A 25,965-nucleotide genomic window follows, 5' to 3' on the forward strand; every position below is an offset into this window, starting at 1 on the left:
TATGTATAAAATCAAAAGTTTGAGTGCACGTAAAATGAGAGCGGCACGTTTGCAATTGAAAATTAAGGCATTAAAACACGAAATTGACCCAATTAAAGATTGCCATCTTCTCCAAATTGGGTATACTATCTTAATTTGAATGGTTTAAGCTCAAATTGAATGCAACGCCCATGCCATTTTATTGTTTTAGGTATAAACATCAGTATTACACAATCTTTTTAACGCAGAATATTAATGTGTCATTACATGTCATTTAACATTATCATTAAAATCTCTGATACTAGGTAGATACTGCACAAATTCAAAACATTAGAAATTAGACACAAATTTTGTGTTCCGCGTTAAAAAGTGCCCGATGGGGTATTATGACATATATTTTTCAGGATGTCATCGTGGGATGCCCCTTAAGTGGATAAGTAAAATGAAATAAAATAATATGATGAGAACCGCTTACAACCGGCGACGCGTGTCACTCAAAACCCGCCCATGCTCAGATCCAGCCTGATCAAACCCATTATCTATCCAAATTGCTGCGACAGCATCATCATTATCATCTCGTTGACCCACCATTGTTATCCCCCGACGGGGTACCCATATAAACAAGTGCACTTTATGTTTACTTGCCTGTTTTTAATACACATCAATCCGCGATTGTGTGGGTTGAGGTGAGAGATACGATTCCTATAGTACCCACATACATATATACTATATGTGTCGCCGGTTTGTCCATCTATTTATTCTGCAGCTGTATCTGTGCTGGTTTTCTATTGTTCATGAGCCGGGCTTTGTATATAAAGGTGATCAATCTCGCAGTCTAAAATTCAGTTCACTTCAAACGCGACTCGAAGCCGGTTTTTGCGAAAGTCGAACCTTTTTTATTCTACTTGTGATTTCGTGGAAATTTTGATTGTTATTCAAAATGCGTTTCGCTCTGTTTGCTTTTCTAGGTACATAATAACATTTGTTCCTTTTATTATCTACAAAAAGTAAAAAAGGGTGTAACCTAGGGATCCAAAATAAAATATAAATTGAAGACAATTATACATCTTTGGATTGATACAAGCCACTTAAATTTTACAATTGAAAAGTGAAAAAGTAATCAGATATCCATAAAGACCAAAAACCCAAATTAATGATCTCACTGACAGCATTGTATTGTGATCTAGAAAATTAGAAGTAACTTTGAACGGAGAAGTAATTAAATTTGTATTATATTAGTGTAAACACTTTCATTTTGAATCTGAGCGGCCTTAACATAGCCATCTTATTTTTTAAACTCATTCAGCGCTCTGCTTGCTGGCATTCGTCCTGGCTACTCCGGCCAAGGACACCAAGAAGCCGGCCACCAACAGCTGCCAGCAAAACTGCGGTGAAGTCTACGAGCCCGTTTGCGCCAAGGCCAAAAACAGCAGCAAGGATCGTCTCATCACCTTTGGCAGCCCGTGCGTCATGGCCAACTACAATTGCCAGCACGCCGACGATCGTAAGAGATCCTCCGTAATATCCCTATGAAATGAAATATGATTTTACCCATTCACAGCATTCGAGCAGAAGTCCAAGGGAGAGTGCGGTGGCGGAGTGAGCGTTCGTCTTTCTTAAGAACTGGAAGTTTGTTTTCGAAGCAAGCTTGTATTTCGCATAACAGAACAAAAAATTTAATTAGCTCTCGGGATTACTTAGAATTCCCCTTTAAAATACACACGTGCATATGCATTCATACAAGATCAGTTCCAGCTATCCTTTAGTATCAATGAAATCGTTTTCTAAACTCCTATGCACTTATCAGCAGTCACGCGGCCAATCTGCAATCAAAATCAAAGCGTTAATCAGTTGGCACGAGTGTTATTGTTATTATTGCAGTAAAAGCAAGTTAAGAGCAACTAGCCAATTGGCAATAAACGGATATAGTCATACATAGAAATACCAAATCACCCTATTTTCTTTTATCACATTTTAAGTTATTTATATTATAAACAAATAGTTCCTCTTAACTGCAATTCACTGTACTAACACCATTTGACTCACCACTCACAGAGCTCTAGCGAACAATAATCGCATACTACGACCTAATGCCAAGTAATATATAGTATGTGGTATTGTATTGTATTGTATGGTAGAGTACTTATAGTTGTTTTTAGTAGTTGTTCAGAGATACGCTCCACTACATTCACAGATTCCGTTCCGCGCCTCAGTTGGCCACCTTCTTCTGCTGCTTGACCTTGTAGTCAGCCAGGGCCGCCTTGATGGCATCCTCGGCCAGCATGGAGCAGTGCAGCTTGACGGGCGGCAGACGGAGCTCCTTGGCGATGTCCGTGTTCTTCAGCTTTCCGGCCTCGTCGATGGACTTTCCCTTAACCCACTCGGTGGCCAGGGAGCTGCTGGCAATGGCCGATCCGCAGCCAAAGGTCTTGAACTTGGCGTCTATTATCTTGCCGTTCTCGTCCACCTTGATCTGCAGTTTCATCACATCGCCGCAGGCGGGAGCTCCGACCAGGCCGGTACCCACTGTAGCATCCTTCTTGTCCAGAGACCCCACGTTGCGCGGGTTTTCGTAGTGTTCAACGACCTGTGGGTGGAAATAGGTGGGTTAGTCACTTGGGGGTTCTGCTATCGCGCTTATCACTGTGCGTGCCGCCTGAAACGCTGTCTATCAGAACGACAACAAAGTCGTTTCTTATCTATATTATACAGCTTCTAGATATTACGAAAGAACCTTCCGCGCGGCAATTCCGAGTCCAAACTTACATTTTCATGATACAATGCCACCGGGACACTCTGCACGCGCTTCAACTGCGAACGCAGCAACCGGGAGGAGTTTCGCACCAAGGACATATTTAAGAAGTATTTGTCAAGTAAATAAATCAATTTATTGAACAATTGTTGTGAAATTCGAAGAGAACGGAAAAACACAGGCAACTGCGTGTTAGAAACAGCTGTTGGACAGTGTGCCCGTTCTAGGTCAGATGTGAAAGGCCAGCAAATGTCGTTGTCGATATGTTATCGATTTTCAACAGATTTCTTATATTATTATTTACCCCTTCTAAATAATAATTTACTCCTTCTAAGAAAAAACAAAGTACGGCCCATCAAATTACTTAAATTAAAAATAAATAATACGATTAAAGATTAATAAAGAAAGTGCCCTCTTGCATTTTAAATTACACTCTGAGTTGGCAGCTTCTCAGGTATTTTGATTACTCACTCCTATGGTCACTCCCCAATCACAAAGTTTACTATTGCCCACCCACAATTTCTGCCAACTTCCGATATATTTTTACAGCAGCAGACTATGAGTTTCTGAAACCAATCCCCTAGGTCAATAATATCCACATCCAGTCATGACCTCACGCAAGCGAAGTGGCAGCGGCTCCACCAAGCGGCCCAAGGAGAAGGTTCGCCCCGAGCACCGAATTTGTCGAGCTCCGCCCTTGATGATTTGTGATTTGCCTGACTAATTGGACTCTATTGCAGGTGGTCTACATATACGAGCTGTTGTGCCGGGGCGAGGATCCCAGCAGCGAGAGTCCCGAGTTCTGGAACGAGTTCTTCCTGCTGCAGCCGAACTTCGAGGCACTGGAGAATGAGATTGGCAAACTCAACAACGAGCAGCTGCAGCTGGTGAAACCGAATCTAAACAACCTCTTCCAGAGGTGCATCGAAATGCTTGACACGGGTAGACCAGTTAGACATGTTTATATATATCTCAAGCCATCTATAATCCTTGATTTTCCCCAGAAGATCATCCCAAGCGCCTGTGCAACAGTCTACAAACGCTATGCTCCTTGTTCTACGGGATCTTTAAGAAGTCCAACGCAGATCCCACGTTTAACATATTGAACGAGATCTTCGGCCACGAGAAGATGGACGAATGGCTGAAGCTACTCATGCAGTACTGCAATCGCATCCTCCTGGGTGATGTGCCCGAGAACACTCGCTTTATGTGCCTCAAACTGCTCCAGGTTCTGGTCACGGGCACGGATAACGTCAACCAGAACTCCCTCTTCGAGCACCTGATGATGCACAGCATGTTCGACGCCTTTGTCCGGCTACTCAGCGATCCCACGTTCCGCAGTCAGCATGGACACGACATCGTTATCCTACTTACGATTCTGGTCAACTATCGCAAGCATGAAGCCACGAATCCCTATGTGGTGCAGCTCTCCATACTCGCTGATGAGCTGGCTTTAAATGGGTAAGTCCATCTAGTCAATGCATGAATTTGTGTACTTTCCTCGGAAACCTCTATTATGAATGTTAATCAAATATTTAAACTGATGGAATCACCAAGTTCTTTTATGTGCAGCAGCTGGTGACTGACTCATCAAGCAGATAACTTGCCACGAGCTCGCATATCTTATTTCGATAGTAACCCAAACTTTATCTTCATTCCAGCTACGGCCAAATGATATCGCAATCGCTAATTGACTTCTGTCGCCAGTACATTCAGAGTCTTAACAATGTGCAATCCTCTTCCTGGTTTTCGTCGCTGTCGAATATCGTGGGCAACATGTTTGTGTCGGATGAAGGATGCGAACGGGTGCAGCAGATCAAGGCGAATAATGGCCTTTTGCTTGCCCTATATGAGGCAGTGCACCTGAATCGGAACTTCATCACAACTCTGGCTCACACACAGGCAGAGTCCAGTGCCCCGCCCTCGCCCAGTAATACCTTGAGTTTGGCCCAACCTGTGCCGGATTATCCAATGCACCCATCATTGATATTACACAGTATCCCACCAATCTGCTGGTGGCCGTATTTCAGTACTGTTCCATTGTGATGCAGGACAATAAGAACGAGTCGAGCATTGCTAATCTGAAGCTGTGTTTCCTCATCCTCACCTGCATTTCAGAGGACCAGTATGCCAACTCGATGATGCACGACAGCAACCTTACCTTCAAGGTTATGCTGCATCGGGCGCAGATGCGTCATCGCAAGCTGAATGTGGATCGGGTAGGCAAATCTCAGCCATTGGCAGCCACTTTACTGGACCTCCTGGTAGAGTTCATTGTATCGCATTTGATGAAAAAGTTCCCGATGGAGCTGTATCTGCTGTGCATTGGTGTTATACATCGAATCTTGTGCTACCAAAAGCGATGTAGAGTGCGCCTCAACTATCCGTGGAAGGAACTTTGGTCGGCTCTAATTGGCCTTCTGCGGTTTTTGGTCAACCAAGAACAGACACTGGTGAAAAAGTGCAACATATTCCATTTGTCGCTACAGGTGGTGAATATATTTAATCTGTTTATTACGTATGGTGATACTTTCCTGGCCACAACAAATAGCTATGATGAGCTCTACTACGAACTGAACCGCGAAGAAAAGGTATTTACGGAAATACATGCCATGGGTAAGAATGATAAGATTCTATCTGTAAAAACTAAACTAATCATATTCAATTTAGTTCTTCGCTATACAACGATGCCGGACTGCGAATACAAAGACGATGTAATCAAACTCTTAAACGCTTTGGTTAATATCCTGGCCATTGTTAAACACTTCCAGAACAAGATCAAGGAATGGCTGGCAGAGCAAGGCCTCTCTACGCCCACGGAGGAGCAGATACTCGATGTGGTGCGCAAGAACTACGATCTGACGCTCAAACTGCAGGACTCCCTGGATCAATACGAACGTTACACAGAAACGCCGCTGCACACCAACTTCTTTAAGCTGATGGTTCGCGACGTTGTCAATGATACGCGCAAGCACATTTACGGCTATGTGAAGGAGGCCGTATCTGTTATTCCGGACCAGGAAATACTCCTCACCTCCTCTATGACATCCGTTTCGGCCGGTACAGCCACTCCGGCTTCAGCAACAGCAGTGCCAGAAGCAAAAGGGTTGCCTTCTTTTGCGTAGTTTTGTAATTGTATTTTAATATAAATCAAATCTCTGGATGCGTAAACTCGATGTAATCTATAAGATTTAAAGTGCTTTGCGAGACTTTATAGCTAAAACAGTGCACTTAAAGCAAAAACATATTCTGTGCAAGTTTTTTACATAAGTATACAAAATATATAAATATTACGTGTATATAAAATCAAACACAATCACCTCCTTACCACTCCTATTTTCTATTAAAGCATGCCGAATGAGTAAACTTACCTGGCAATTTTTTCGAGCTGTTTAAATGTTAATTTGGAAAAGTCGCCACCTAATCTTTGTTGAAAACTATTTTAAAGGGAGCACCGGATTTCAAAAAAGGATATTTCATTTGACGCAAATTTTAACGCTGGCCCAACTAGTCAATTTTCTTACATATCTACTTTTACATTTCCAATTTTGTTTACTTTATATATAATATAATAGTCGCCAAACTCTTCCGGTGCGATTCGTCACTACGTGGTATGTCGTCCACTGTGACAAATTTGCATTGATTTGCAAAATGATTTAGACAGTGTGATTATTATTGTTGCTCTTTTATTTATTCCCAAACTTTCCACGTGTGTATAATCTTTAATTCAAAAATGCGTATAAATATTTGTAAAGTATTTCTTCTGGTTATACAGGCGTGTGTATTGGCTCTAATTATATCGCTACGATTTATAAATGGTATATGTTTAACTTTAGCATGCAATATTTGCACGCATTTAACAATTGAATGCATTAAAATTGATCATGGGTCGAAGCAGTATGCGAATATCTAAAAAAATGTCAAATATATCATTTAAAATGCGTTAAAGATATGAATACATTTAAAATACATAGTAATTGGATGATTTAAAATATACAAAATAATTTGTGTACGAGGGTCGTTTGATAAGTCCGTGACTTTTTGAATAAAATATATTTTTTTCGTCAAAGAAGCGTTTTATTTCTCAACATAATCTCCTTTTAGCTCTATACATTTAGTCCAGCGTTTTTCCAATTTTTTTATTCCTTCCAAATAATAGGTTTTCTCAAGGCCCTCAAAATAGTCGTTTGTTTCTGTGATGACCTCTTCATTTGACCCGAATCTCTTACCGCCGAGCCATTTCTTCATGTTTGGAAACAAAAAATAGTCACAGGGGGCTAAATCTGGAGAATATGCTGGATGGGGTAGCAGTTCGTAGCCCAATTTATGAAATTTTGCCATGCTGACTACACACGTGTGCACCCGTGAATTGTCCTGATGGAACAGCACTTTTTTTTTCGCCAAATGCGGTCGTTTCTGCTTCAAATCAATATCGAATCTGTCCAAAAGCTCTGAATAATATTCGCCGGTGATCGTTTTACCCTTTTCAAGGTAATCGATGTGAATGATACCTTGTGCATCCCAAAAAACTGTGGCCATGACCTTGTTGGCCGACAGACCCACCTTGGCCTTCTTTGGTGCACGTGGTGTGGTGTGGTGGATCCATGTTTCGTCTACGGTAACGAAACGGCGCAAAAATTCGTTTGGATTGCGGTTGAACATCGCCAAACACTCCTTTGAAATGGTCACACGGTTGCGCTTATGGTCGTGTGTGAGCAATCGCGGCACCCATTGCGCGGAAAGCTTTTTCATGTCCAAATATTCATGTAAAATGTGATGTACCCGTTCAGTTGAGATGCCTACAGCCTCAGCTACCTCACGCACTTTCATTCTCCGATCATCCAATATCATTCCATGGATTTTGTCGACGATTTCTGGCATGACGACCTCTTTTGGGCGACCTGAACGTTCGGCATCACTTGTACTGGTACGACCACAACGGAACTCAGTAAACCATTTCTTAACCATTGAAATTGATGGTGCAGAGTCCCCATAATATTTATCAAGTCTTTCCTTGGTTTCGGTGATGGATTTTTTACGCAAAAAATAATGCTTAATTAGCACACGAAATTCACTTTTTTCCATTTTCGTTAAAATTCACGAGATCGTCTGCTTTCAATGCCTATAAAACGCAAACCAAAAAACGCAGCTTTCTCAAAATTTTACAGTCAGCTGTTAATCGATAACTGCTGACAGGAGCAGTGTTGTATTTAGAGCAGGTGCGCGGCAAATACAAAAAGTCACGGACTTATCAAACGACCCTCGTAAATATCACACGCACTTAAATCAATTCTTTATAAATCGAAACCAAACGCCTTCTGCTACTATTGCTATTGAGATGTTGATCTAGCTGCGCCGCTCTGTTTTCTTTGGTTGCTGATAGTCGCCGAAGTTGAGATGACCTCCAAAATGGAAACGAAAAGGGCGACGGGCGGCCGAGCACGTAGCTGCTTTTCCACTTCTCCTGGTTCTGGGTCTCGCCTTTATGTTTTATGTACAGCTGCTGTTTACTTTACTTTATTTAGTTTTACTTGTAACGTTATGTATTGTTTATCAGTCTGTTGATTTATCTCTTTTACTCCGGTTAAGCTATCCTTAGCTATAATTTCGCAAACTCTTCTCTGTTCTTAGCTGATTTAGCTGCTGCTTTCGCATTCCAAGCCGTGCTGATCCTGTTTTTTTGGAAAAAAGCGAAAGAAACCATTGAAAAATTGAAGCGATACATGTTGGGTTATGTTAATAGGGGTGCCGTTGAAGTAAGTCCTATTTCTTATAAAATCAGCCATCAAACCATATTTAATACAAAAGCCTAACAAAATGATCGTAAACTAGCGAAAAAGCTATTTAGATTGTTAAAATATATTCTGAAGTGAAAATGTCTATATATCAATTTAGGTTTAGTAAAAACAGGTAGTTGTGTACATATTCATTTGGGGAAAACCTCATTATACATCTGAATACCTTTTTTTCCCTGTGTACGAAATGTAACGTTTCAAAGGTAAAACAAAGCAGTTATATTTCGATGGACGTGTGTGTGTGTGTGTGTATAATAAGAAACGGGAACCCAAAAAGGGGAAAAAATACATGTAACGATTACATTTCCAGGTAGCAACAACCTGTAACGTAGTGCTAACTACGTAACGGCTGCATTATCGTCTCTGCGTTTGAGTGTGTGCAGTCTGTGTGTGCTATTTACGTTAACAAAAGGTGTTTGTTTGGCTATTCAAGCAAACTTGGGACGTCAGAGGGACGGACCCACATGCACATATAAACATACGTACACACATTTATACATTTATTTTGCGAGAATACCTGAATTAATGGATCAACACACACACACGCATACATGCACACACGCAGCGATAACCAACACTATTGCGACTTACTTTATTGCCGTAGACCTTCTCACACCAACGAGCGTGCGTGCGTGTGTGTGTCGCAGTTTTCTCAGCCACTTCGTTATACAGATTCCGATATTTCGACAAGCGTTATATACAAAATGGGTTGAGTTTGGGTTAAAAGTTGCCTTGATCTAGATGTTTCACTTTAAAATGTTGCGGTAATTGGTTTGTTTTGCGTTTTTTTATGCTCTTTACTTCGGATTTTATATGAGGTTATATGTGTATGTGTTCGCAGCTGTGTATATACGTGTGTGTGTGTATTGTAAAATCACTTTCAAAATGGCGACGGGCTGGCTTCGTATTTATATATTTATATATATATAGATGTAATTCCGCTTAAAGCTTTCTCTTCACTTACAGACAAAGGCTCAAAAAAATCACACTTTCAACTGATTCTGATTCGGATTTTGTTAAACTCTTATGTACACCACCGTCTATTGCGCAGCGTTTATTTCGAATTCGATTTCCGTTATTTTTCGCTCGCCAAGTACTTCACTTTAGTGTGTGCTTTTCTGTAGCCTCACTCGTTGTACTTCGACGCGTATTAAAATATTAAACTTTACACAAATATTTGATTTATATCACTTAACTTAGGACATTTACAATATGCGTTACATATATATTTATTTTTGTAGCAGAAATTTTAATCGATATCTTTATCTTCTTCGCTTATGCTTGTTCTTTGCGTATCGGTACGCTTGCCTCGAATTTTCCACCATGACTCACACAATCGCACGGCTGCGCGGGCTTATATACGCCCGATGGCCGCCGACGCAGGGTACATATATTTGTATTTATCGACCCATTTTTGGGCAACTCTGGGTTCGTGACATGGCTGCACCAGCGAATACTCAAACCGACTTAAGGCCTGTTCAGACCTGCGGCGACTGCGATTAGGAAATTAATGATCTTTTTTTTTTTAGAAAACCATTGTTTTTACTGCACAGTAAATGTTGTGGCTCATGGCAAAAATACTGTTAAAAGTTGGAAATAAATGAAATCTCGCTACCTGCAATCGATTGCTACCTACTAGAGTTGTCACATCTGCCGTTTGAGATACAAAATGCGCGGTATATTTGAAATTGATTATGAAACGACAGCTGGCCTTTTGGAGCTGCATTTTGCCTAATTCCGGACTATAGCTAACATTTGTAGAAAAATATTCGTATTTTTTTTTGAGGTATATCATTGTATAATAAGGTCTATGTATAAAATCAAAAGTTTGAGTGCACGTAAAATGAGAGCGGCACGTTTGCAATTGAAAATTAAGGCATTAAAACACGAAATTGACCCAATTAAAGATTGCCATCTTCTCCAAATTGGGTATACTATCTTAATTTGAATGGTTTAAGCTCAAATTGAATGCAACGCCCATGCCATTTTATTGTATTAGGTATAAACATCAGTATTACACAATCTTTTTAACGCAGAATATTAATGTGTCATTACATGTCATTTAACATTATCATTAAAATCTCTGATACTAGGTAGATACTGCACAAATTCAAAACATTAGAAATTAGACACAAATTTTGTGTTCCGCGTTAAAAAGTGCCCGATGGGGTATTATGACATATATTTTTCAGGATGTCATCGTGGGATGCCCCTTAAGTGGATAAGTAAAATGAAATAAAATAATATGATGAGAACCGCTTACAACCGGCGACGCGTGTCACTCAAAACCCGCCCATGCTCAGATCCAGCCTGATCAAACCCATTATCTATCCAAATTGCTGCGACAGCATCATCATTATCATCTCGTTGACCCACCATTGTTATCCCCCGACGGGGTACCCATATAAACAAGTGCACTTTATGTTTACTTGCCTGTTTTTAATACACATCAATCCGCGATTGTGTGGGTTGAGGTGAGAGATACGATTCCTATAGTACCCACATACATATATACTATATGTGTCGCCGGTTTGTCCATCTATTTATTCTGCAGCTGTATCTGTGCTGGTTTTCTATTGTTCATGAGCCGGGCTTTGTATATAAAGGTGATCAATCTCGCAGTCTAAAATTCAGTTCACTTCAAACGCGACTTGAAGCCGGTTTTTGCGAAAGTCGAACCTTTTTTATTCTACTTGTGATTTCGTGGAAATTTTGATTGTTATTCAAAATGCGTTTCGCTCTGTTTGCTTTTCTAGGTACATAATAACATTTGTTCCTTTTATTATCTACAAAAAGTAAAAAAGGGTGTAACCTAGGGATCCAAAATAAAATATAAATTGAAGACAATTATACATCTTTGGATTGATACAAGCCACTTAAATTTTACAATTGAAAAGTGAAAAAGTAATCAGATATCCATAAAGACCAAAAACCCAAATTAATGATCTCACTGACAGCATTGTATTGTGATCTAGAAAATTAGAAGTAACTTTGAACGGAGAAGTAATTAAATTTGTATTATATTAGTGTAAACACTTTCATTTTGAATCTGAGCGGCCTTAACATAGCCATCTTATTTTTTAAACTCATTCAGCGCTCTGCTTGCTGGCATTCGTCCTGGCTACTCCGGCCAAGGACACCAAGAAGCCGGCCACCAACAGCTGCCAGCAAAACTGCGGTGAAGTCTACGAGCCCGTTTGCGCCAAGGCCAAAAACAGCAGCAAGGAGCGTCTCATCACCTTTGGCAGCCCGTGCGTCATGGCCAACTACAATTGCCAGCACGCCGACGATCGTAAGAGATCCTCCGTAATATCCCTATGAAATGAAATATGATTTTACCCATTCACAGCATTCGAGCAGAAGTCCAAGGGAGAGTGCGGTGGCGGAGTGAGCGTTCGTCTTTCTTAAGAACTGGAAGTCCAATTTCAAAAACTTTTTCAATTGAACATCTTTCACTAATGGTGCAATAAAATATTCATGTATTTTTTATTCCAACGGGAACGTTTTATTTGTTTTCGAAGCAAGCTTGTATTTCGCATAACAGAACAAAAAATTTAATTAGCTCTCGGGATTACTTAGAATTCCCCTTTAAAATACACACGTGCATATGCATTCATACAAGATCAGTTCCAGCTATCCTTTAGTATCAATGAAATCGTTTTCTAAACTCCTATGCACTTATCAGCAGTCACGCGGCTAATCTGCAATCAAAATCAAAGCGTTAATCAGTTGGCACGAGTGTTATTGTTATTATTGCAGTAAAAGCAAGTTAAGAGCAACTAGCCAATTGGCAATAAACGGATATAGTCATACATAGAAATACCAAATCACCCTATTTTCTTTTATCACATTTTAAGTTATTTATATTATAAACAAATAGTTCCTCTTAACTGCAATTCACTGTACTAACACCATTTGACTCACCACTCACAGAGCTCTAGCGAACAATAATCGCATACTACGACCTAATGCCAAGTAATATATAGTATGTGGTATTGTATTGTATTGTATGGTAGAGTACTTATAGTTGTTTTTAGTAGTTGTTCAGAGATACGCTCCACTACATTCACAGATTCCGTTCCGCGCCTCAGTTGGCCACCTTCTTCTGCTGCTTGACCTTGTAGTCAGCCAGGGCCGCCTTGATGGCATCCTCGGCCAGCATGGAGCAGTGCAGCTTGACGGGCGGCAGACGGAGCTCCTTGGCGATGTCCGTGTTCTTCAGCTTTCCGGCCTCGTCGATGGACTTTCCCTTAACCCACTCGGTGGCCAGGGAGCTGCTGGCAATGGCCGATCCGCAGCCAAAGGTCTTGAACTTGGCGTCTATTATCTTGCCGTTCTCGTCCACCTTGATCTGCAGTTTCATCACATCGCCGCAGGCGGGAGCTCCGACCAGGCCGGTACCCACTGTAGCATCCTTCTTGTCCAGAGACCCCACGTTGCGCGGGTTTTCGTAGTGTTCAACGACCTGTGGGTGGAAATAGGTGGGTTAGTCACTTGGGGGTTCTGCTATCGCGCTTATCACTGTGCGTGCCGCCTGAAACGCTGTCTATCAGAACGACAACAAAGTCGTTTCTTATCTATATTATACAGCTTCTAGATATTACGAAAGAACCTTCCGCGCGGCAATTCCGAGTCCAAACTTACATTTTCATGATACAATGCCACCGGGACACTCTGCACGCGCTTCAACTGCGAACGCAGCAACCGGGAGGAGTTTCGCACCAAGGACATATTTAAGAAGTATTTGTCAAGTAAATAAATCAATTTATTGAACAATTGTTGTGAAATTCGAAGAGAACGGAAAAACACAGGCAACTGCGTGTTAGAAACAGCTGTTGGACAGTGTGCCCGTTCTAGGTCAGATGTGAAAGGCCAGCAAATGTCGTTGTCGATATGTTATCGATTTTCAACAGATTTCTTATATTATTATTTACCCCTTCTAAATAATAATTTACTCCTTCTAAGAAAAAACAAAGTACGGCCCATCAAATTACTTAAATTAAAAATAAATAATACGATTAAAGATTAATAAAGAAAGTGCCCTCTTGCATTTTAAATTACACTCTGAGTTGGCAGCTTCTCAGGTATTTTGATTACTCACTCCTATGGTCACTCCCCAATCACAAAGTTTACTATTGCCCACCCACAATTTCTGCCAACTTCCGATATATTTTTACAGCAGCAGACTATGAGTTTCTGAAACCAATCCCCTAGGTCAATAATATCCACATCCAGTCATGACCTCACGCAAGCGAAGTGGCAGCGGCTCCACCAAGCGGCCCAAGGAGAAGGTTCGCCCCGAGCACCGAATTTGTCGAGCTCCGCCCTTGATGATTTGTGATTTGCCTGACTAATTGGACTCTATTGCAGGTGGTCTACATATACGAGCTGTTGTGCCGGGGCGAGGATCCCAGCAGCGAGAGTCCCGAGTTCTGGAACGAGTTCTTCCTGCTGCAGCCGAACTTCGAGGCACTGGAGAATGAGATTGGCAAACTCAACAACGAGCAGCTGCAGCTGGTGAAACCGAATCTAAACAACCTCTTCCAGAGGTGCATCGAAATGCTTGACACGGGTAGACCAGTTAGACATGTTTATATATATCTCAAGCCATCTATAATCCTTGATTTTCCCCAGAAGATCATCCCAAGCGCCTGTGCAACAGTCTACAAACGCTATGCTCCTTGTTCTACGGGATCTTTAAGAAGTCCAACGCAGATCCCACGTTTAACATATTGAACGAGATCTTCGGCCACGAGAAGATGGACGAATGGCTGAAGCTACTCATGCAGTACTGCAATCGCATCCTCCTGGGTGATGTGCCCGAGAACACTCGCTTTATGTGCCTCAAACTGCTCCAGGTTCTGGTCACGGGCACGGATAACGTCAACCAGAACTCCCTCTTCGAGCACCTGATGATGCACAGCATGTTCGACGCCTTTGTCCGGCTACTCAGCGATCCCACGTTCCGCAGTCAGCATGGACACGACATCGTTATCCTACTTACGATTCTGGTCAACTATCGCAAGCATGAAGCCACGAATCCCTATGTGGTGCAGCTCTCCATACTCGCTGATGAGCTGGCTTTAAATGGGTAAGTCCATCTAGTCAATGCATGAATTTGTGTACTTTCCTCGGAAACCTCTATTATGAATGTTAATCAAATATTTAAACTGATGGAATCACCAAGTTCTTTTATGTGCAGCAGCTGGTGACTGACTCATCAAGCAGATAACTTGCCACGAGCTCGCATATCTTATTTCGATAGTAACCCAAACTTTATCTTCATTCCAGCTACGGCCAAATGATATCGCAATCGCTAATTGACTTCTGTCGCCAGTACATTCAGAGTCTTAACAATGTGCAATCCTCTTCCTGGTTTTCGTCGCTGTCGAATATCGTGGGCAACATGTTTGTGTCGGATGAAGGATGCGAACGGGTGCAGCAGATCAAGGCGAATAATGGCCTTTTGCTTGCCCTATATGAGGCAGTGCACCTGAATCGGAACTTCATCACAACTCTGGCTCACACACAGGCAGAGTCCAGTGCCCCGCCCTCGCCCAGTAATACCTTGAGTTTGGCCCAACCTGTGCCGGATTTATCCAATGCACCCATCATTGATATTACACAGTATCCCACCAATCTGCTGGTGGCCGTATTTCAGTACTGTTCCATTGTGATGCAGGACAATAAGAACGAGTCGAGCATTGCTAATCTGAAGCTGTGTTTCCTCATCCTCACCTGCATTTCAGAGGACCAGTATGCCAACTCGATGATGCACGACAGCAACCTTACCTTCAAGGTTATGCTGCATCGGGCGCAGATGCGTCATCGCAAGCTGAATGTGGATCGGGTAGGCAAATCTCAGCCATTGGCAGCCACTTTACTGGACCTCCTGGTAGAGTTCATTGTATCGCATTTGATGAAAAAGTTCCCGATGGAGCTGTATCTGCTGTGCATTGGTGTTATACATCGAATCTTGTGCTACCAAAAGCGATGTAGAGTGCGCCTCAACTATCCGTGGAAGGAACTTTGGTCGGCTCTAATTGGCCTTCTGCGGTTTTTGGTCAACCAAGAACAGACACTGGTGAAAAAGTGCAACATATTCCATTTGTCGCTACAGGTGGTGAATATATTTAATCTGTTTATTACGTATGGTGATACTTTCCTGGCCACAACAAATAGCTATGATGAGCTCTACTACGAACTGAACCGCGAAGAAAAGGTATTTACGGAAATACATGCCATGGGTAAGAATGATAAGATTCTATCTGTAAAAACTAAACTAATCATATTCAATTTAGTTCTTCGCTATACAACGATGCCGGACTGCGAATACAAAGACGATGTAATCAAACTCTTAAACGCTTTGGTTAATATCCTGGCCATTGTTAAACACTTCCAGAACAAGATCAAGGAATGGCTGGCAGAGCAAGGCCTCTCTACGCCCACGGAGGAGCAGATACTCGATGTGGTGCGCAAGAACTACGATCTGACGCTCAAACTGCAGGACTCCCTGGATCAATACGAACGTTACACAGAAACGCCGCTGCACACCAACTTCTTTAAGCTGATGGTTCGCGACGTTGTCAATGATACGCGCAAGCACATTTACGGCTATGTGAAGGAGGCCGTATCTGTTATTCCGGACCAGGAAATACTCCTCACCTCCTCTATGACATCCGTTTCGGCCGGTACAGCCACTCCGGCTTCAGCAACAGCAGTGCCAGAAGCAAAAGGGTTGCCTTCTTTTGCGTAGTTTTGTAATTGTATTTTAATATAAATCAAATCTCTGGATGCGTAAACTCGATGTAATCTATAAGATTTAAAGTGCTTTGCGAGACTTTATAGCTAAAACAGTGCACTTAAAGCAAAAACATATTCTGTGCAAGTTTTTTACATAAGTATACAAAATATATAAATATTACGTGTATATAAAATCAAACACAATCACCTCCTTACCACTCCTATTTTCTATTAAAGCATGCCGAATGAGTAAACTTACCTGGCAATTTTTTCGAGCTGTTTAAATGTTAATTTGGAAAAGTCGCCACCTAATCTTTGTTGAAAACTATTTTAAAGGGAGCACCGGATTTCAAAAAAGGATATTTCATTTGACGCAAATTTTAACGCTGGCCCAACTAGTCAATTTTCTTACATATCTACTTTTACATTTCCAATTTTGTTTACTTTATATATAATATAATAGTCGCCAAACTCTTCCGGTGCGATTCGTCACTACGTGGTATGTCGTCCACTGTGACAAATTTGCATTGATTTGCAAAATGATTTAGACAGTGTGATTATTATTGTTGCTCTTTTATTTATTCCCAAACTTTCCACGTGTGTATAATCTTTAATTCAAAAATGCGTATAAATATTTGTAAAGTATTTCTTCTGGTTATACAGGCGTGTGTATTGGCTCTAATTATATCGCTACGATTTATAAATGGTATATGTTTAACTTTAGCATGCAATATTTGCACGCATTTAACAATTGAATGCATTAAAATTGATCATGGGTCGAAGCAGTATGCGAATATCTAAAAAAATGTCAAATATATCATTTAAAATGCGTTAAAGATATGAATACATTTAAAATACATAGTAATTGGATGATTTAAAATATACAAAATAATTTGTGTATGAAATTAAATTCTAGTCGCTTTATACAAGTATCCATTGCATTCGATTGATTAATTTCTAGCTCGATATAATAGTTCAGAGGCAGAGCCAAACGATCACTTAAAGGCACAATTAACAGACAATATCGAATTAAATTAATAATATTATATAAGCAATGCCTATATATACCTCTTTGCTGAGCTCATTTCGTTTGCCCTGGAATTGCGGCCCTAAGGTTACATATATGATAGTACGGATCTATTTACAATTTCGCATATCGTTCAAGTTAGCTGGTGAAGCTGGTGGTAGGAGTAGTGCTATGAATCTTAATGATTAGAAGTGATCCACCTTGACGGAGACCGTGTGGGCGGCGGCATTGCTGGGCAGGTCGATGTTGTCCCACTCGGTGTGCAGGTTCTTCTCGCTATCGGTCGCCTTGAGGGCCAGTCCCAGTGATGCAGTTCGTCCGGCGCAGTGCGGTATATTGAGTGTAACCGGTACCAGGAACTCAAGGCCCTGCGGCCCGCACATCACCAGCGGTGACAGCATTGTTTCACCTACGAAGGCAAACAACAAGGCCATTAGTATGAGAAATTAATCATTTCCTGGGGTTTTCTAAATGCAATTATAGTTGTGTTTAATAGAGTGTGGTAAGTCGTGTAGGGTTACAGGCATAGACTCCATTCGGTTGGAAACACAAACGAATCGTGCAAGCTTTTAAGTCTTCGGATAGAGAATTGAAAGTATTTTAGGGGTATAGAGGTAAGAAATAAAGCAGCTTTTTCCTAAGAAGTAAGTACAGAGTGTTCAGTATAGATTTAGGTTTCACTAAAAATGTATATGATATTACATGCAAAAAGCAAACTACAAGTTAGTATACATAGCACTGAATCTAAAACTAATGTTTAGACTACATCAAATCACCAGCCACCATTAATAAAGGTTAAGTACGTAAGTCATAATGTTAAATAACAAAAACACAAAACAATGCTGTAATAAAAACAAAATCGAAGAACATGTGTTTAATTTCAAAAAAGGTTTGTGGTAGTGGCGGTGGTTTTGGTGGATGTATACAATACGAAGTAGAGTGGGTTTTTGTGTTAAGTGGGACCAACCATTTTCCATGTCCAGCGGAGGACCGCCGACGGCTTGTCCCATTCGCGGATCGCTCACTGTGAAGTAGATCTCTTGTCGTACTCCGGCCGGAATGGCTCCCGGTGGTATTTGCAGTGAGACGTGCCACAGCTTATCCGCCAGAGTGCCGCCATTGGAGTCAAAGAATCCGCGCGAGGTGCTGGGCTCACGGGGCAGAGTGGGGAAGGGTCCGTTGGCAGGAGGTTGGTTATTTACGGGTCCGGCGATGGGCAGTGACATGCTGCTACTAAAGGGCGTACTGGTGGCATTTGGTGGGCCCACTGGCAAGCTGGCTTGAGATGTGTACTGGGTTTCGATGGAGGTGCAGCTATCGCCCATTGGGGAACTCGGAGGAGGTGCCGTTCGCTTTAGGATATTCGAAATGTGGAAGGGAGCTCGACCGGATCGCGGGGTTGGCGGTTGAACAGGACCTGGAGGAGGAGCCAGGGGAGAAACCTTATCGGCTGCTTCGAATACGTCATCCGACTCATTCTGTGCTTGTTCCACCATTCCCTCGTTGTGTAGATTATTTTCAATGGCCGTTGGCAGCTCTGTCTGATCCACAGAGCTCTCAGCGGGATCATTCTGATCCTGAACCTCCTCCTCTTGGTCGTCATCATCTACCTCATTCTGCACAAGAGGAGCTCTCGCTGGATTTTCTATCACCGTGTCCGAAGATTTCTGCAAGTCCGAACGACTCAAGGTCGAGTCTTCCACCTGTTCTTCCGGTTGAGCGTTAATCTCCACCTGAATCTGCTCGGTTTTGCACTCCTTTTCCTTCTTTTCATCGGTTTCATTTTCTCGCGACTGCAGGATGCTCTCTTCCCGGGTCTCATAGATAGGAGCCGGTCGGCCCATATCCCTTTTGGACACATAGATCGGTTCCGCCATGCTGTCCAGGGCTTCCCGTCTAGTCTGATAGATCTGATCCCTCAGTTGTGCCCGCGTTTTCAGAGCACTTTCCTTGGCCTCCCGGCGACTCTGGTATATGGCCTCAGGGTTGGAGGCCTCCGACTGGCTGCTGCTGCTCTGGGGACTAAACTCTCGCTCCATATCCCTCTTGCCCTGGCTAATCCTCTCCTGCATTTCGCGTTTCGATTGGTACAGATGATTCCTCTGCATTTCACGCTGCATTTCGCGACGGGACTGGTAGAGGGGCTCCTCCTCAGTTTGCTCATTGGCAGCGCCCGGATAGAATCTCCTACGGGTCATCACCTCGGAACTGGGCGCCCTTCGCTGATCGGGCAGCATGTAGGCTCCGTTGCGGGTCTGGTAGATCTCTTGCGGATCCTGCTCATAACCAGGACTGATCATGGGCCGCCTGGGCGGTCCCGGATTTCCTCCTCGATCCGCAGTGGTGGTGCTGTGCCGCCTCACAATTCTCCTTCCATTTCTTCCGCCAGAAGCTGCAGCAGCCTCGGCTTGTCTTCTTTCGAGATCGATGCACGCTCGATTCGCATAGAGATCATATTGGTCATAGCCGTAACCATTGTCCTGGTGATGTGGCATTCTAGGCACTGTGTTGCCGATATTCCCATAGATATCCTCACCCTCCAGATTCTGGTAGGTGCTGTTCATCATCTCCTGCTGCTGCGACGTGTAGTGACCACCCCTTTGATAGTAAGCCTCTTGCGGGTGAGGTTGCATCATGCCTTGCCCGCCATGGGCACGCTCCTCAAAGCCAGCTGGATAGGTTGGATACTCATCCGGATAGTAGGGTCTTTGCACACCCCTCTCCAGCATCGACTGCTGGCGTCGAAGTCCCTTCGGTTTCCTCTCCGGTTCCACCATGCTGTTCATCCTCCTCAGGGGCCGCGTACTCTTAAGCAGCGCATTCTTTAGAGCCACCAGTGGGCTCTTTAACACCGATTTCTTCTTCTTATGTGGTGGCAGTGGCGGTGGACCCATCTCCATGCCATGTTCATCGTAATACTGCTGCTGGTGATGCTGGGGATGCTGGGGATATTGCTGGCGCGGCTGACTATGTCCCCTAGACGTTCCATAGTGGCCGTAGTAATTGGGATCTTGGGTGTGCGGAGGTCGCTCGTGGGGATAACGAGGAGCTGAGCGGGATCGCTGCATATGGTGCCCTTGGGATGGGTGGGCGGCAGGGGGTGGCATGTTATAGTAATCATCGTATCGCTCATCGTACGGCTCCATTTCGCTAAAGATTTGTTATATGATTCGAGATTTGTGTGTGCAATTAGCAAGGAGTTTTCAGTGTATTCGAAGGAATTGTATTTTTATACCCGTTACTCGTAGAGTAAAAGGGTATACTAGATTCGTTGAAAAGTATGTAACAGGCAGAAGGAAGCGTTTCCGACCATATAAAGTATATATATTCTTGATCAGGATCAATAGTCGAGTCGATCTGGCCATGTCCGTCTGTCCGTCCGTCTGTCTGTCCGTCTGTCCGTCTGTCCGTCTGTCCGTCTGTCTGTCTGTCCGTCCGTATGAACGCTGAGATCTCAGGAACTACAAAAGCTAGAAAGTTTAGATTGGGCATACAGACTCCAGAGACATAGACGCAGCGCAAGTTTGTCGATTCATGTTGCCACGCCCACTCTAACGCCCACAAACCGCCCAATACTGCCACGCCCACACTTTTGAAAAATGTTTTGATATTTTTTCATTTTTGTATTGGTCTTGTAAATTTCTATCAATTTGCCAAAAACCGTTTTGCCACGCCCACTCTAACGCCCACAAACCGCCCAAAGCTGCCACGCCCACACTTTTGAAAAATGTTTAGATATTTTTTCATTTTTGTATTAGTCGTCTAAATTTCTATCGATTTGCCAAAAAACTTTTTGCCACGCCCACTCTAACGCCCACAAACCTGCACTTCTACTAGCTGAGTAACGGGTATCAGATAGTCGGGGAACTCGACTATAGCGTTCTCTCTTGTTAATTCTGGGTTTTTATGCAATTAAAGAAAAGTCCACCAGAATATGTTTTCATTCGAGGCGATACATTTCATTTAAGAAAGGGAGGTAAAAATATTGAACGAACTCGTCTAACTGGCAATTTATTCCTGCAAAACTTTCGCTTAAGACACACAAGAAGCGCACACGTAAAATATATTCATAATTTATAGGAAATACTTTGCATATTAACCAAAACTGTAGAATAAACACCATTTACCAAAGTTTTAAACTTTATTTTAAAGTAGTTTGTTAGTTATCGTTTTTAATTAAAAGGCTCATTTTACCCAAAACCATAGTTAGATTCAAGATTAACTTTCAAATACCCGAGAAATGTATTGAGAGTAGTTATATATTGAAAGAACCAGCTAAAAGCATGATCATATTCAAAATAGTATTACGAGTTTGAGTTTCAGTTTGAGAATAGAGAAATGTGGATACGAATCTGTACTGTAAACTAAAATAGCAAGTAGAAGTTAACCCGAAAAATGTTTTATTTCCGTTTTCATTTTGCATGTGCGTGAAGCGCTCAACTCAAAAGCCTTAACTTTCGTTGTTTTTACAAATTTGTTAAGTTTTAATTTATGGTTTGGTTAATAATTTTGGTTATTGCAAAATACAATAATTATTAAATTTATGTAATATATGCGATCTGTTTTCGTTGTGCGTTTTTCGTGAAATTTTGCATCGAATAATTTGTAATGACCATCAACCGCATGAAAGTATGAATAGATTGGCATAATGATTGACTGATTGATTGATTGATTGGCTGATTGTTTTGGCTGACTGAATGTTTGATATTTGATATAAAGTACAAAAATGGCATTTAACAAGAATATAAAACATTTTTCGTTAACACAAATGTTGAAAATTGGGGGGAATCAATAAGAGTTCTGTATGTTTATCGTGTGTTTGATTTCTTTTTCGTTTTACTGGTGGAAAGGAAAACATCCTTTTGGGAGAGCAATGGATTTAATCAGGGAGCTACGGGTATCTGACGGATGGACTCACCTCATGTTGTGATGGTGCCCGGCGGTTGCTCCGATTTGCGGTTTACGATACAGTTCGAAGGCCGAACCACGCTGCTCCCGACTTCCGGCCAAGTCCAGGGCATGCCGTTCGGGCGTGTGGGGCGGTAGGTTTCCTATGGGTAGCATTATGTTAGATATAATGGGGATTCTTGGCTTAGAAGACTGAACCCCTGAGGATGGGGGTACCACGCACCTATTGGCGGTGGCATGCCGCGATGTGGTGCTATATAGGGTCCTGTGCCGCTGCCTCCGTTGTAGTGATGGCCATTCCCATTGTAGCCATTGGCCTGCGGATAGGGTTGAGGTGGTGGTGCCTGTCCATAGGTGCCATTACTTCCGCCGTAGGTGGGCTGCTGCTGCTGCGGCGGCGGTGGCTGCATGTGGCCATTGCTGGGTGAACCGGGAGTCGCCTGCTGGCCGTAGTGATGATGCGAAGGCGTTGGTGGATAATAAAAGCCGTTTGGAGAACGTGGCGAGCCAGAGTCCTGCAATTTAGGAAGTTTACGATGAGTGAAAGGTCTAAGAAAGCGAGGATTGGATGTCGAAGGATAAAACTTACCCCATTCTCCCAAGGAGTGGTGCCACCGCTGCCACTGCTGCCACCACTTTGCACCGGTGGCCTATAGTTTTTGGGCTTTGGTGGCGGCACCGGCTTGAAGGGTCCACTGCCATTGCTGCTGGGCGTTCCACTGCCATTCATCTGGCTTTGGCCGTTGCTCACATTCGGCGGAGGAACAACTCCATGTGGCGCTGTCTTCGGCAGCTTTGTGTAATCCGCTTGTGAGACGGAGTTGTTGCGACTGGTGGTTTGTTGATTCATATGGTTTAGGGGATGGTGGATTGCGTGATATAAATTGCGTTATGGGTGGCAGTGGTTTTGGGTGTGTGAGATTGAGTTTTGTTTTGGGGACAAACAGTTGATGATGGCGAGCACAATACATAAGCAAAAAAGAGAAAAAAGTTTATGTAATTATAAGGACATGTGTGGTAGAAATATGATAAATATTTATGGTGCTTAGACGGCATACAAAAATCTGGAGCAATTGGGTTTCAATCAGTATCGTTTATTGCACTTTGGGTTGGAGCTCTCGAAAGAGTTTACTATTTACATTGTCGAAGGTTTCAATACAGATCATTGAGAACACTAAAGGCTTTAACCATCAACTTGAAGGTAAAAGGTGAAATAAGACAAAGTATGTACTAAGGGAATGTTTCCAGTGCAGTATCGCATACAAAAAGTCGTAGTTAATCTATAAAATAAGTTCGATTTCGAGTTCGTTGCTTAGACGAGTGTATCGTAGGCCGAGGCACTGGACATCAGTGCTGGAGGTGGCAGTGGTGCCATCAGGGCATGCAGACGTGGTGCAGCAATGGGTCGGCGATCGAAGCCGCTGGTGGAGAGGCGGAGCAGCTGCTGCTGCGTCAGCTGGAGGCCGCAGGACATGTGAAGGGGCAAGGACGAGGGCGAAGGTGAGAGCGACAACGAGGACGAAGGTGAGAGCGAGTGCATCATATGCAAGTGCTGCAAATGGGGCGCATGTAAATGATAGCGTCTATTGGGCCAGGGACACATTTAGATACAAATTATTCAGAACGATACAAAGGAATATTTACAACACAGTCGATACAGAGGCATGCGAGTGAGTTGACACAATAACGACGGCGCAGGAGAAAAAGAAAGTAAGAAGTATGTTTTTTAATTTTGACTGAGCCTTGCGATTTATACAGTATTTTGAGGGCATTTCCAAAGCTATGCATTTTCATCACGCCTATTCATACCTGTATTTGCCGTAATCCGTTTTCGTCTCCACCAAAGGCTTGCGTGGGCTGCTTTCTAGGCCCAGATTCGAAGGACGCTGTGGAGTGCCATTGCGTGGATCTGTCGAATGATATCAAGTACGTTTGTTAGCTGTGAATAGGCCATAGAGCATAGCGTTACCTACCGATATTACGGGATGCATTCATGTCGTGGTAGTGCGGTCTGCCCGGACTGCTCTGTCGGTTCAGATCGTTGGGTCCTCCGAAACTGCGATGATCGTGCGGAGTGCGGCCGTAGTCGTGCGACTGACCCGTCGGCGGCAAGGGGCGTCCACTGAGACAATTCGGGAAAACAAATAAATAATAAAGTACATAAGCTATAATTTATAAACTCACCTTGCATTTGGCACTGATTTGAGATCGTCGGGTGCATTGGGACCCAGTCGGCCCAGGTTTTGCATGGCCATTTGTGTATTGTTGTACGAGTCGTAGCTGGACACACTGTCGTAGGTGGATGCACCACCTCCGGCGCCTCCTCCGTTGGCCTTCAGCTGCGCATTCAAACGAGCCTGTCGCTCCAAGGATGCGTGGGTTTGCTGCTGCTGCTGCTGGCGATCCAGGGTTTCAGCTGCCCCGGAGCCGACCAGAGCATTGCGGGTTATGTACTCCGCCTGGACATCGTCCTGCACCACAGCCTTGCCGAACAGACGCTCCTGGGCACTGCGACCCAGGGTGCCATTTCGCGATGACGAGCCCGAGGTGTTCAGCGGTATATCCCCCGGCTTCGACTGACGATCGATGCGGGGCGGCAGATCGGGCGCATTAATCCCGTACAGGGACTGCGGCCTCACTGCAGCCGGATCTCCTCCTACGCCGGGCTGTTGCGGCTGCGGGGGCACATTGGTGCCGTAGATGCTGTACTTGCTGGAGTCCATGGTCTGGCGGCGATTGGGATTCGCGGGGACACCATGGTCGTAGGGTACCTGCGGCAGGTGCATTGCAAGGGGTTCGTGAGTGGGTGGTGAAATAGATTAGCACACTAGTTGAGCTGGTCAGCAAAAATAATTGCAAATATTGAGTTTAAGATCTCATTAAATATTTGTTTTATTTTGGCTGACCCTTGTTATTGTGATGAGAATTGGATGGACGCTTAGAAACTTCCCAAGTTCTGGTTGTGATTTCTCTTTTTCAGTTTAGTGTAAGCGCATGCCATTTCTTAGTTTTGTTTTGTTTTGTATGCTTGTTTGGTTGTTTGTTTGGTTGGTTGGTTGGTTTTTCGACCTCTTACCGTATATGGAGGTGGTAGTCCTTCACCAATTATGTCTCTATCCCTATCCAAGTTATCCTGATTAGTGGCAATCGATGGATCTGAGCTCGCTTTAACCAACTGCGGCAAATTGCCAAGCGACAATGATGCGGATGGGCCGGGACTCAGTTCCAAATCGGATTCGGGACTTGATGCATACGAGAGTCGGGATGTGGTCATGGGGAATAGGAAATCGTCGGAGAGGGATTCTACTGGCTGGGTTTTGGTAGTTTGGAAGTTTGCAGGTTTGAAGGTTTTGGGCGCAAATTGTTGGCAAAAGTTAATTGAATTTAGCGATAGTAATAATGTTGGTTTTTTCGAATTTAGTCAAATTTAGCACCAACGTTTGGTTTTCGTTGTCAATTAAAACGCAAGAACAGCAACAAGAAACGTTGATGAAACATTGAAAAGTATATGATTGATTCGATTCGATTGATTGAGAGGCGTTCGATTGCGAAGCATTTGGATACGTAATGTGTGGACGAACACAAGATATTTGGCATTTTGAGTATATTTTGTTGTTTTTTTTTTTGGTTTTTTTTGTTTGTTTTTAGTTTTGGACAAGGACATTTTGATTATTTTTGGTGGTGTTTGTTTAATTATATGCATTGGGTTTTACGGGTGATTAAGCGGGGAATGACCATGATGATGTATATTTGGTTTTTGT

The 25,965-nt window shown here is 43.0% G+C and overlaps 7 protein-coding genes and 1 long non-coding RNA gene across 24 annotated transcripts in view; 4 read left to right on the forward strand and 4 right to left on the reverse strand.

Annotated features, from left to right (window-relative positions):
* Positions 1–801: 801 nt before the first annotated feature.
* On the forward strand, positions 802–12,021 carry LOC120454108 (vasotab-like). Of its 2 annotated transcripts, XM_039639137.2 has the most exons (4): positions 802–947; positions 1,286–1,483; positions 1,541–1,602; positions 11,938–12,021. In XM_039639137.2, exons 1-3 carry the CDS (start codon positions 920–922, stop codon positions 1,597–1,599), a joined length of 285 nt encoding a protein of 94 aa, XP_039495071.1. In that variant the 5' UTR covers positions 802–919; the 3' UTR covers positions 1,600–1,602; positions 11,938–12,021. The 2 variants fall into 2 exon arrangements, with proteins under 2 accessions (XP_039495071.1, XP_039495070.1); XM_039639136.2 differs by lacking the exon at positions 11,938–12,021 and having other exon boundaries at positions 803–947; positions 1,541–1,928.
* Positions 1,610–2,954, reverse strand: LOC120454105 (iron-sulfur cluster assembly scaffold protein IscU-like). 4 transcript variants are annotated; one of them, XM_039639134.1, is made up of 4 exons: positions 2,746–2,954; positions 2,123–2,566; positions 2,033–2,066; positions 1,610–1,802 (listed from the first exon to the last, which is right to left on the reverse strand). In XM_039639134.1, the coding sequence occupies exons 1-2, from the start codon at positions 2,830–2,832 to the stop codon at positions 2,189–2,191; spliced, it is 465 nt and encodes a 154-aa protein (XP_039495068.1). In that variant the 5' UTR covers positions 2,833–2,954; the 3' UTR covers positions 1,610–1,802; positions 2,033–2,066; positions 2,123–2,188. The 4 variants fall into 4 exon arrangements, with proteins under 4 accessions (XP_039495068.1, XP_039495067.1, XP_039495066.1 ...); XM_039639133.2 differs by having other exon boundaries at positions 2,026–2,066; XM_039639132.2 differs by having other exon boundaries at positions 2,033–2,566.
* Positions 3,185–6,619, forward strand: LOC120454103 (armadillo-like helical domain-containing protein 3). Its single transcript, XM_039639126.2, is given in 6 exon segments — positions 3,185–3,392; positions 3,472–3,673; positions 3,736–4,192; positions 4,393–4,694; positions 4,697–5,347; positions 5,402–6,619. Coding segments are annotated over 6 exon segments (2,121 nt in total). The 5' UTR covers positions 3,185–3,338; the 3' UTR covers positions 5,857–6,619.
* LOC120454109 lies at positions 7,905–9,880 on the reverse strand. Its single transcript, XR_005616590.2, has 2 exons — positions 9,118–9,880; positions 7,905–8,403 (listed from the first exon to the last, which is right to left on the reverse strand). It is a non-coding gene; the product is annotated as an uncharacterized LOC120454109 (long non-coding RNA).
* Positions 11,139–12,021, forward strand: LOC120454107 (vasotab-like). Its single transcript, XM_039639135.1, has 3 exons — positions 11,139–11,282; positions 11,621–11,818; positions 11,876–12,021. Exons 1-3 carry the CDS (start codon positions 11,255–11,257, stop codon positions 11,932–11,934), a joined length of 285 nt encoding a protein of 94 aa, XP_039495069.1. The 5' UTR covers positions 11,139–11,254; the 3' UTR covers positions 11,935–12,021.
* On the reverse strand, positions 12,007–13,379 carry LOC120454104 (iron-sulfur cluster assembly scaffold protein IscU). Of its 2 annotated transcripts, XM_039639129.2 has the most exons (4): positions 13,171–13,379; positions 12,548–12,991; positions 12,451–12,491; positions 12,007–12,227 (listed from the first exon to the last, which is right to left on the reverse strand). In XM_039639129.2, exons 1-2 carry the CDS (start codon positions 13,255–13,257, stop codon positions 12,614–12,616), a joined length of 465 nt encoding a protein of 154 aa, XP_039495063.1. In that variant the 5' UTR covers positions 13,258–13,379; the 3' UTR covers positions 12,007–12,227; positions 12,451–12,491; positions 12,548–12,613. The 2 variants fall into 2 exon arrangements, with proteins under 2 accessions (XP_039495063.1, XP_039495061.1); XM_039639127.2 differs by having other exon boundaries at positions 12,451–12,991.
* Positions 13,380–13,621: 242 nt separating this feature from the next.
* On the forward strand, positions 13,622–16,468 carry LOC120454102 (armadillo-like helical domain-containing protein 3). Of its 2 annotated transcripts, none has more exons than XM_039639123.2 (5): positions 13,622–13,817; positions 13,897–14,098; positions 14,161–14,617; positions 14,818–15,773; positions 15,828–16,468. In XM_039639123.2, the coding sequence occupies exons 1-5, from the start codon at positions 13,764–13,766 to the stop codon at positions 16,280–16,282; spliced, it is 2,124 nt and encodes a 707-aa protein (XP_039495057.1). In that variant the 5' UTR covers positions 13,622–13,763; the 3' UTR covers positions 16,283–16,468. The 2 variants fall into 2 exon arrangements, with proteins under 2 accessions (XP_039495057.1, XP_039495058.1); XM_039639124.2 differs by having other exon boundaries at positions 14,164–14,617.
* A 358-nt stretch (positions 16,469–16,826) lies between these two features.
* LOC120454101 (tight junction protein ZO-1) overlaps positions 16,827–25,965 on the reverse strand; it is an 86,799-nt gene continuing 77,660 nt past the window's right edge. For 5 of the 11 annotated variants that reach the window (XM_039639112.2, XM_039639114.2, XM_039639115.2 and 2 more), the window contains 9 exons: positions 25,281–25,514; positions 24,389–24,975; positions 24,178–24,326; positions 24,014–24,113; positions 22,794–23,034; positions 22,428–22,719; positions 22,215–22,347; positions 18,264–20,446; positions 16,827–17,705 (listed from right to left, as the gene is read on the reverse strand). In XM_039639112.2, the coding sequence (XP_039495046.1) occupies positions 17,482–17,705; positions 18,264–20,446; positions 22,215–22,347; positions 22,428–22,719; positions 22,794–23,034; positions 24,014–24,113; positions 24,178–24,326; positions 24,389–24,975; positions 25,281–25,514 (4,143 nt within the window). In that variant the 3' untranslated portion in view covers positions 16,827–17,481. Of the gene's footprint in view, positions 17,706–18,263; positions 20,447–22,210; positions 22,348–22,427; positions 22,720–22,793; positions 23,035–23,057; positions 23,788–24,013; positions 24,114–24,177; positions 24,327–24,388; positions 24,976–25,280; positions 25,515–25,965 lie in introns of those variants that run through there. The other 6 variants (XM_039639113.2, XM_039639118.2, XM_039639120.1 and 3 more) reach the window with 4 other exon arrangements.

Source organism: Drosophila santomea, chromosome 3R (genome assembly GCF_016746245.2).
Source record: "Drosophila santomea strain STO CAGO 1482 chromosome 3R, Prin_Dsan_1.1, whole genome shotgun sequence".
NCBI lineage: Eukaryota > Metazoa > Arthropoda > Insecta > Diptera > Drosophilidae > Drosophila > Drosophila santomea.

Coding starts and splice junctions, on each gene's coding strand:
- LOC120454107 (XM_039639135.1), top strand. CDS start 11,255: ATGCGTTTCGCTCTGTTTGCTTTTCTAG. Junction 11,283..11,620: donor CGCTCTGTTTGCTTTTCTAG/GTACATAATAAC, acceptor AAACTCATTCAG/CGCTCTGCTTGCTGGCATTC. Junction 11,819..11,875: donor TTGCCAGCACGCCGACGATC/GTAAGAGATCCT, acceptor ACCCATTCACAG/CATTCGAGCAGAAGTCCAAG.
- LOC120454104 (XM_039639129.2), bottom strand. CDS start 13,257: ATGTCCTTGGTGCGAAACTCCTCCCGGTTGCTGCGTTCGCAGTTGAAG. Junction 12,992..13,170: donor TGGCATTGTATCATGAAAAT/GTAAGTTTGGAC, acceptor TTCCACCCACAG/GTCGTTGAACACTACGAAAA.
- LOC120454105 (XM_039639134.1), bottom strand. CDS start 2,832: ATGTCCTTGGTGCGAAACTCCTCCCGGTTGCTGCGTTCGCAGTTGAAG. Junction 2,567..2,745: donor TGGCATTGTATCATGAAAAT/GTAAGTTTGGAC, acceptor TTCCACCCACAG/GTCGTTGAACACTACGAAAA.
- LOC120454102 (XM_039639123.2), top strand. CDS start 13,764: ATGACCTCACGCAAGCGAAGTGGCAGCGGCTCCACCAAGCGGCCCAAG. Junction 14,099..14,160: donor CATCGAAATGCTTGACACGG/GTAGACCAGTTA, acceptor GATTTTCCCCAG/AAGATCATCCCAAGCGCCTG. Junction 14,618..14,817: donor GATGAGCTGGCTTTAAATGG/GTAAGTCCATCT, acceptor TCTTCATTCCAG/CTACGGCCAAATGATATCGC.
- LOC120454108 (XM_039639137.2), top strand. CDS start 920: ATGCGTTTCGCTCTGTTTGCTTTTCTAG. Junction 948..1,285: donor CGCTCTGTTTGCTTTTCTAG/GTACATAATAAC, acceptor AAACTCATTCAG/CGCTCTGCTTGCTGGCATTC. Junction 1,484..1,540: donor TTGCCAGCACGCCGACGATC/GTAAGAGATCCT, acceptor ACCCATTCACAG/CATTCGAGCAGAAGTCCAAG.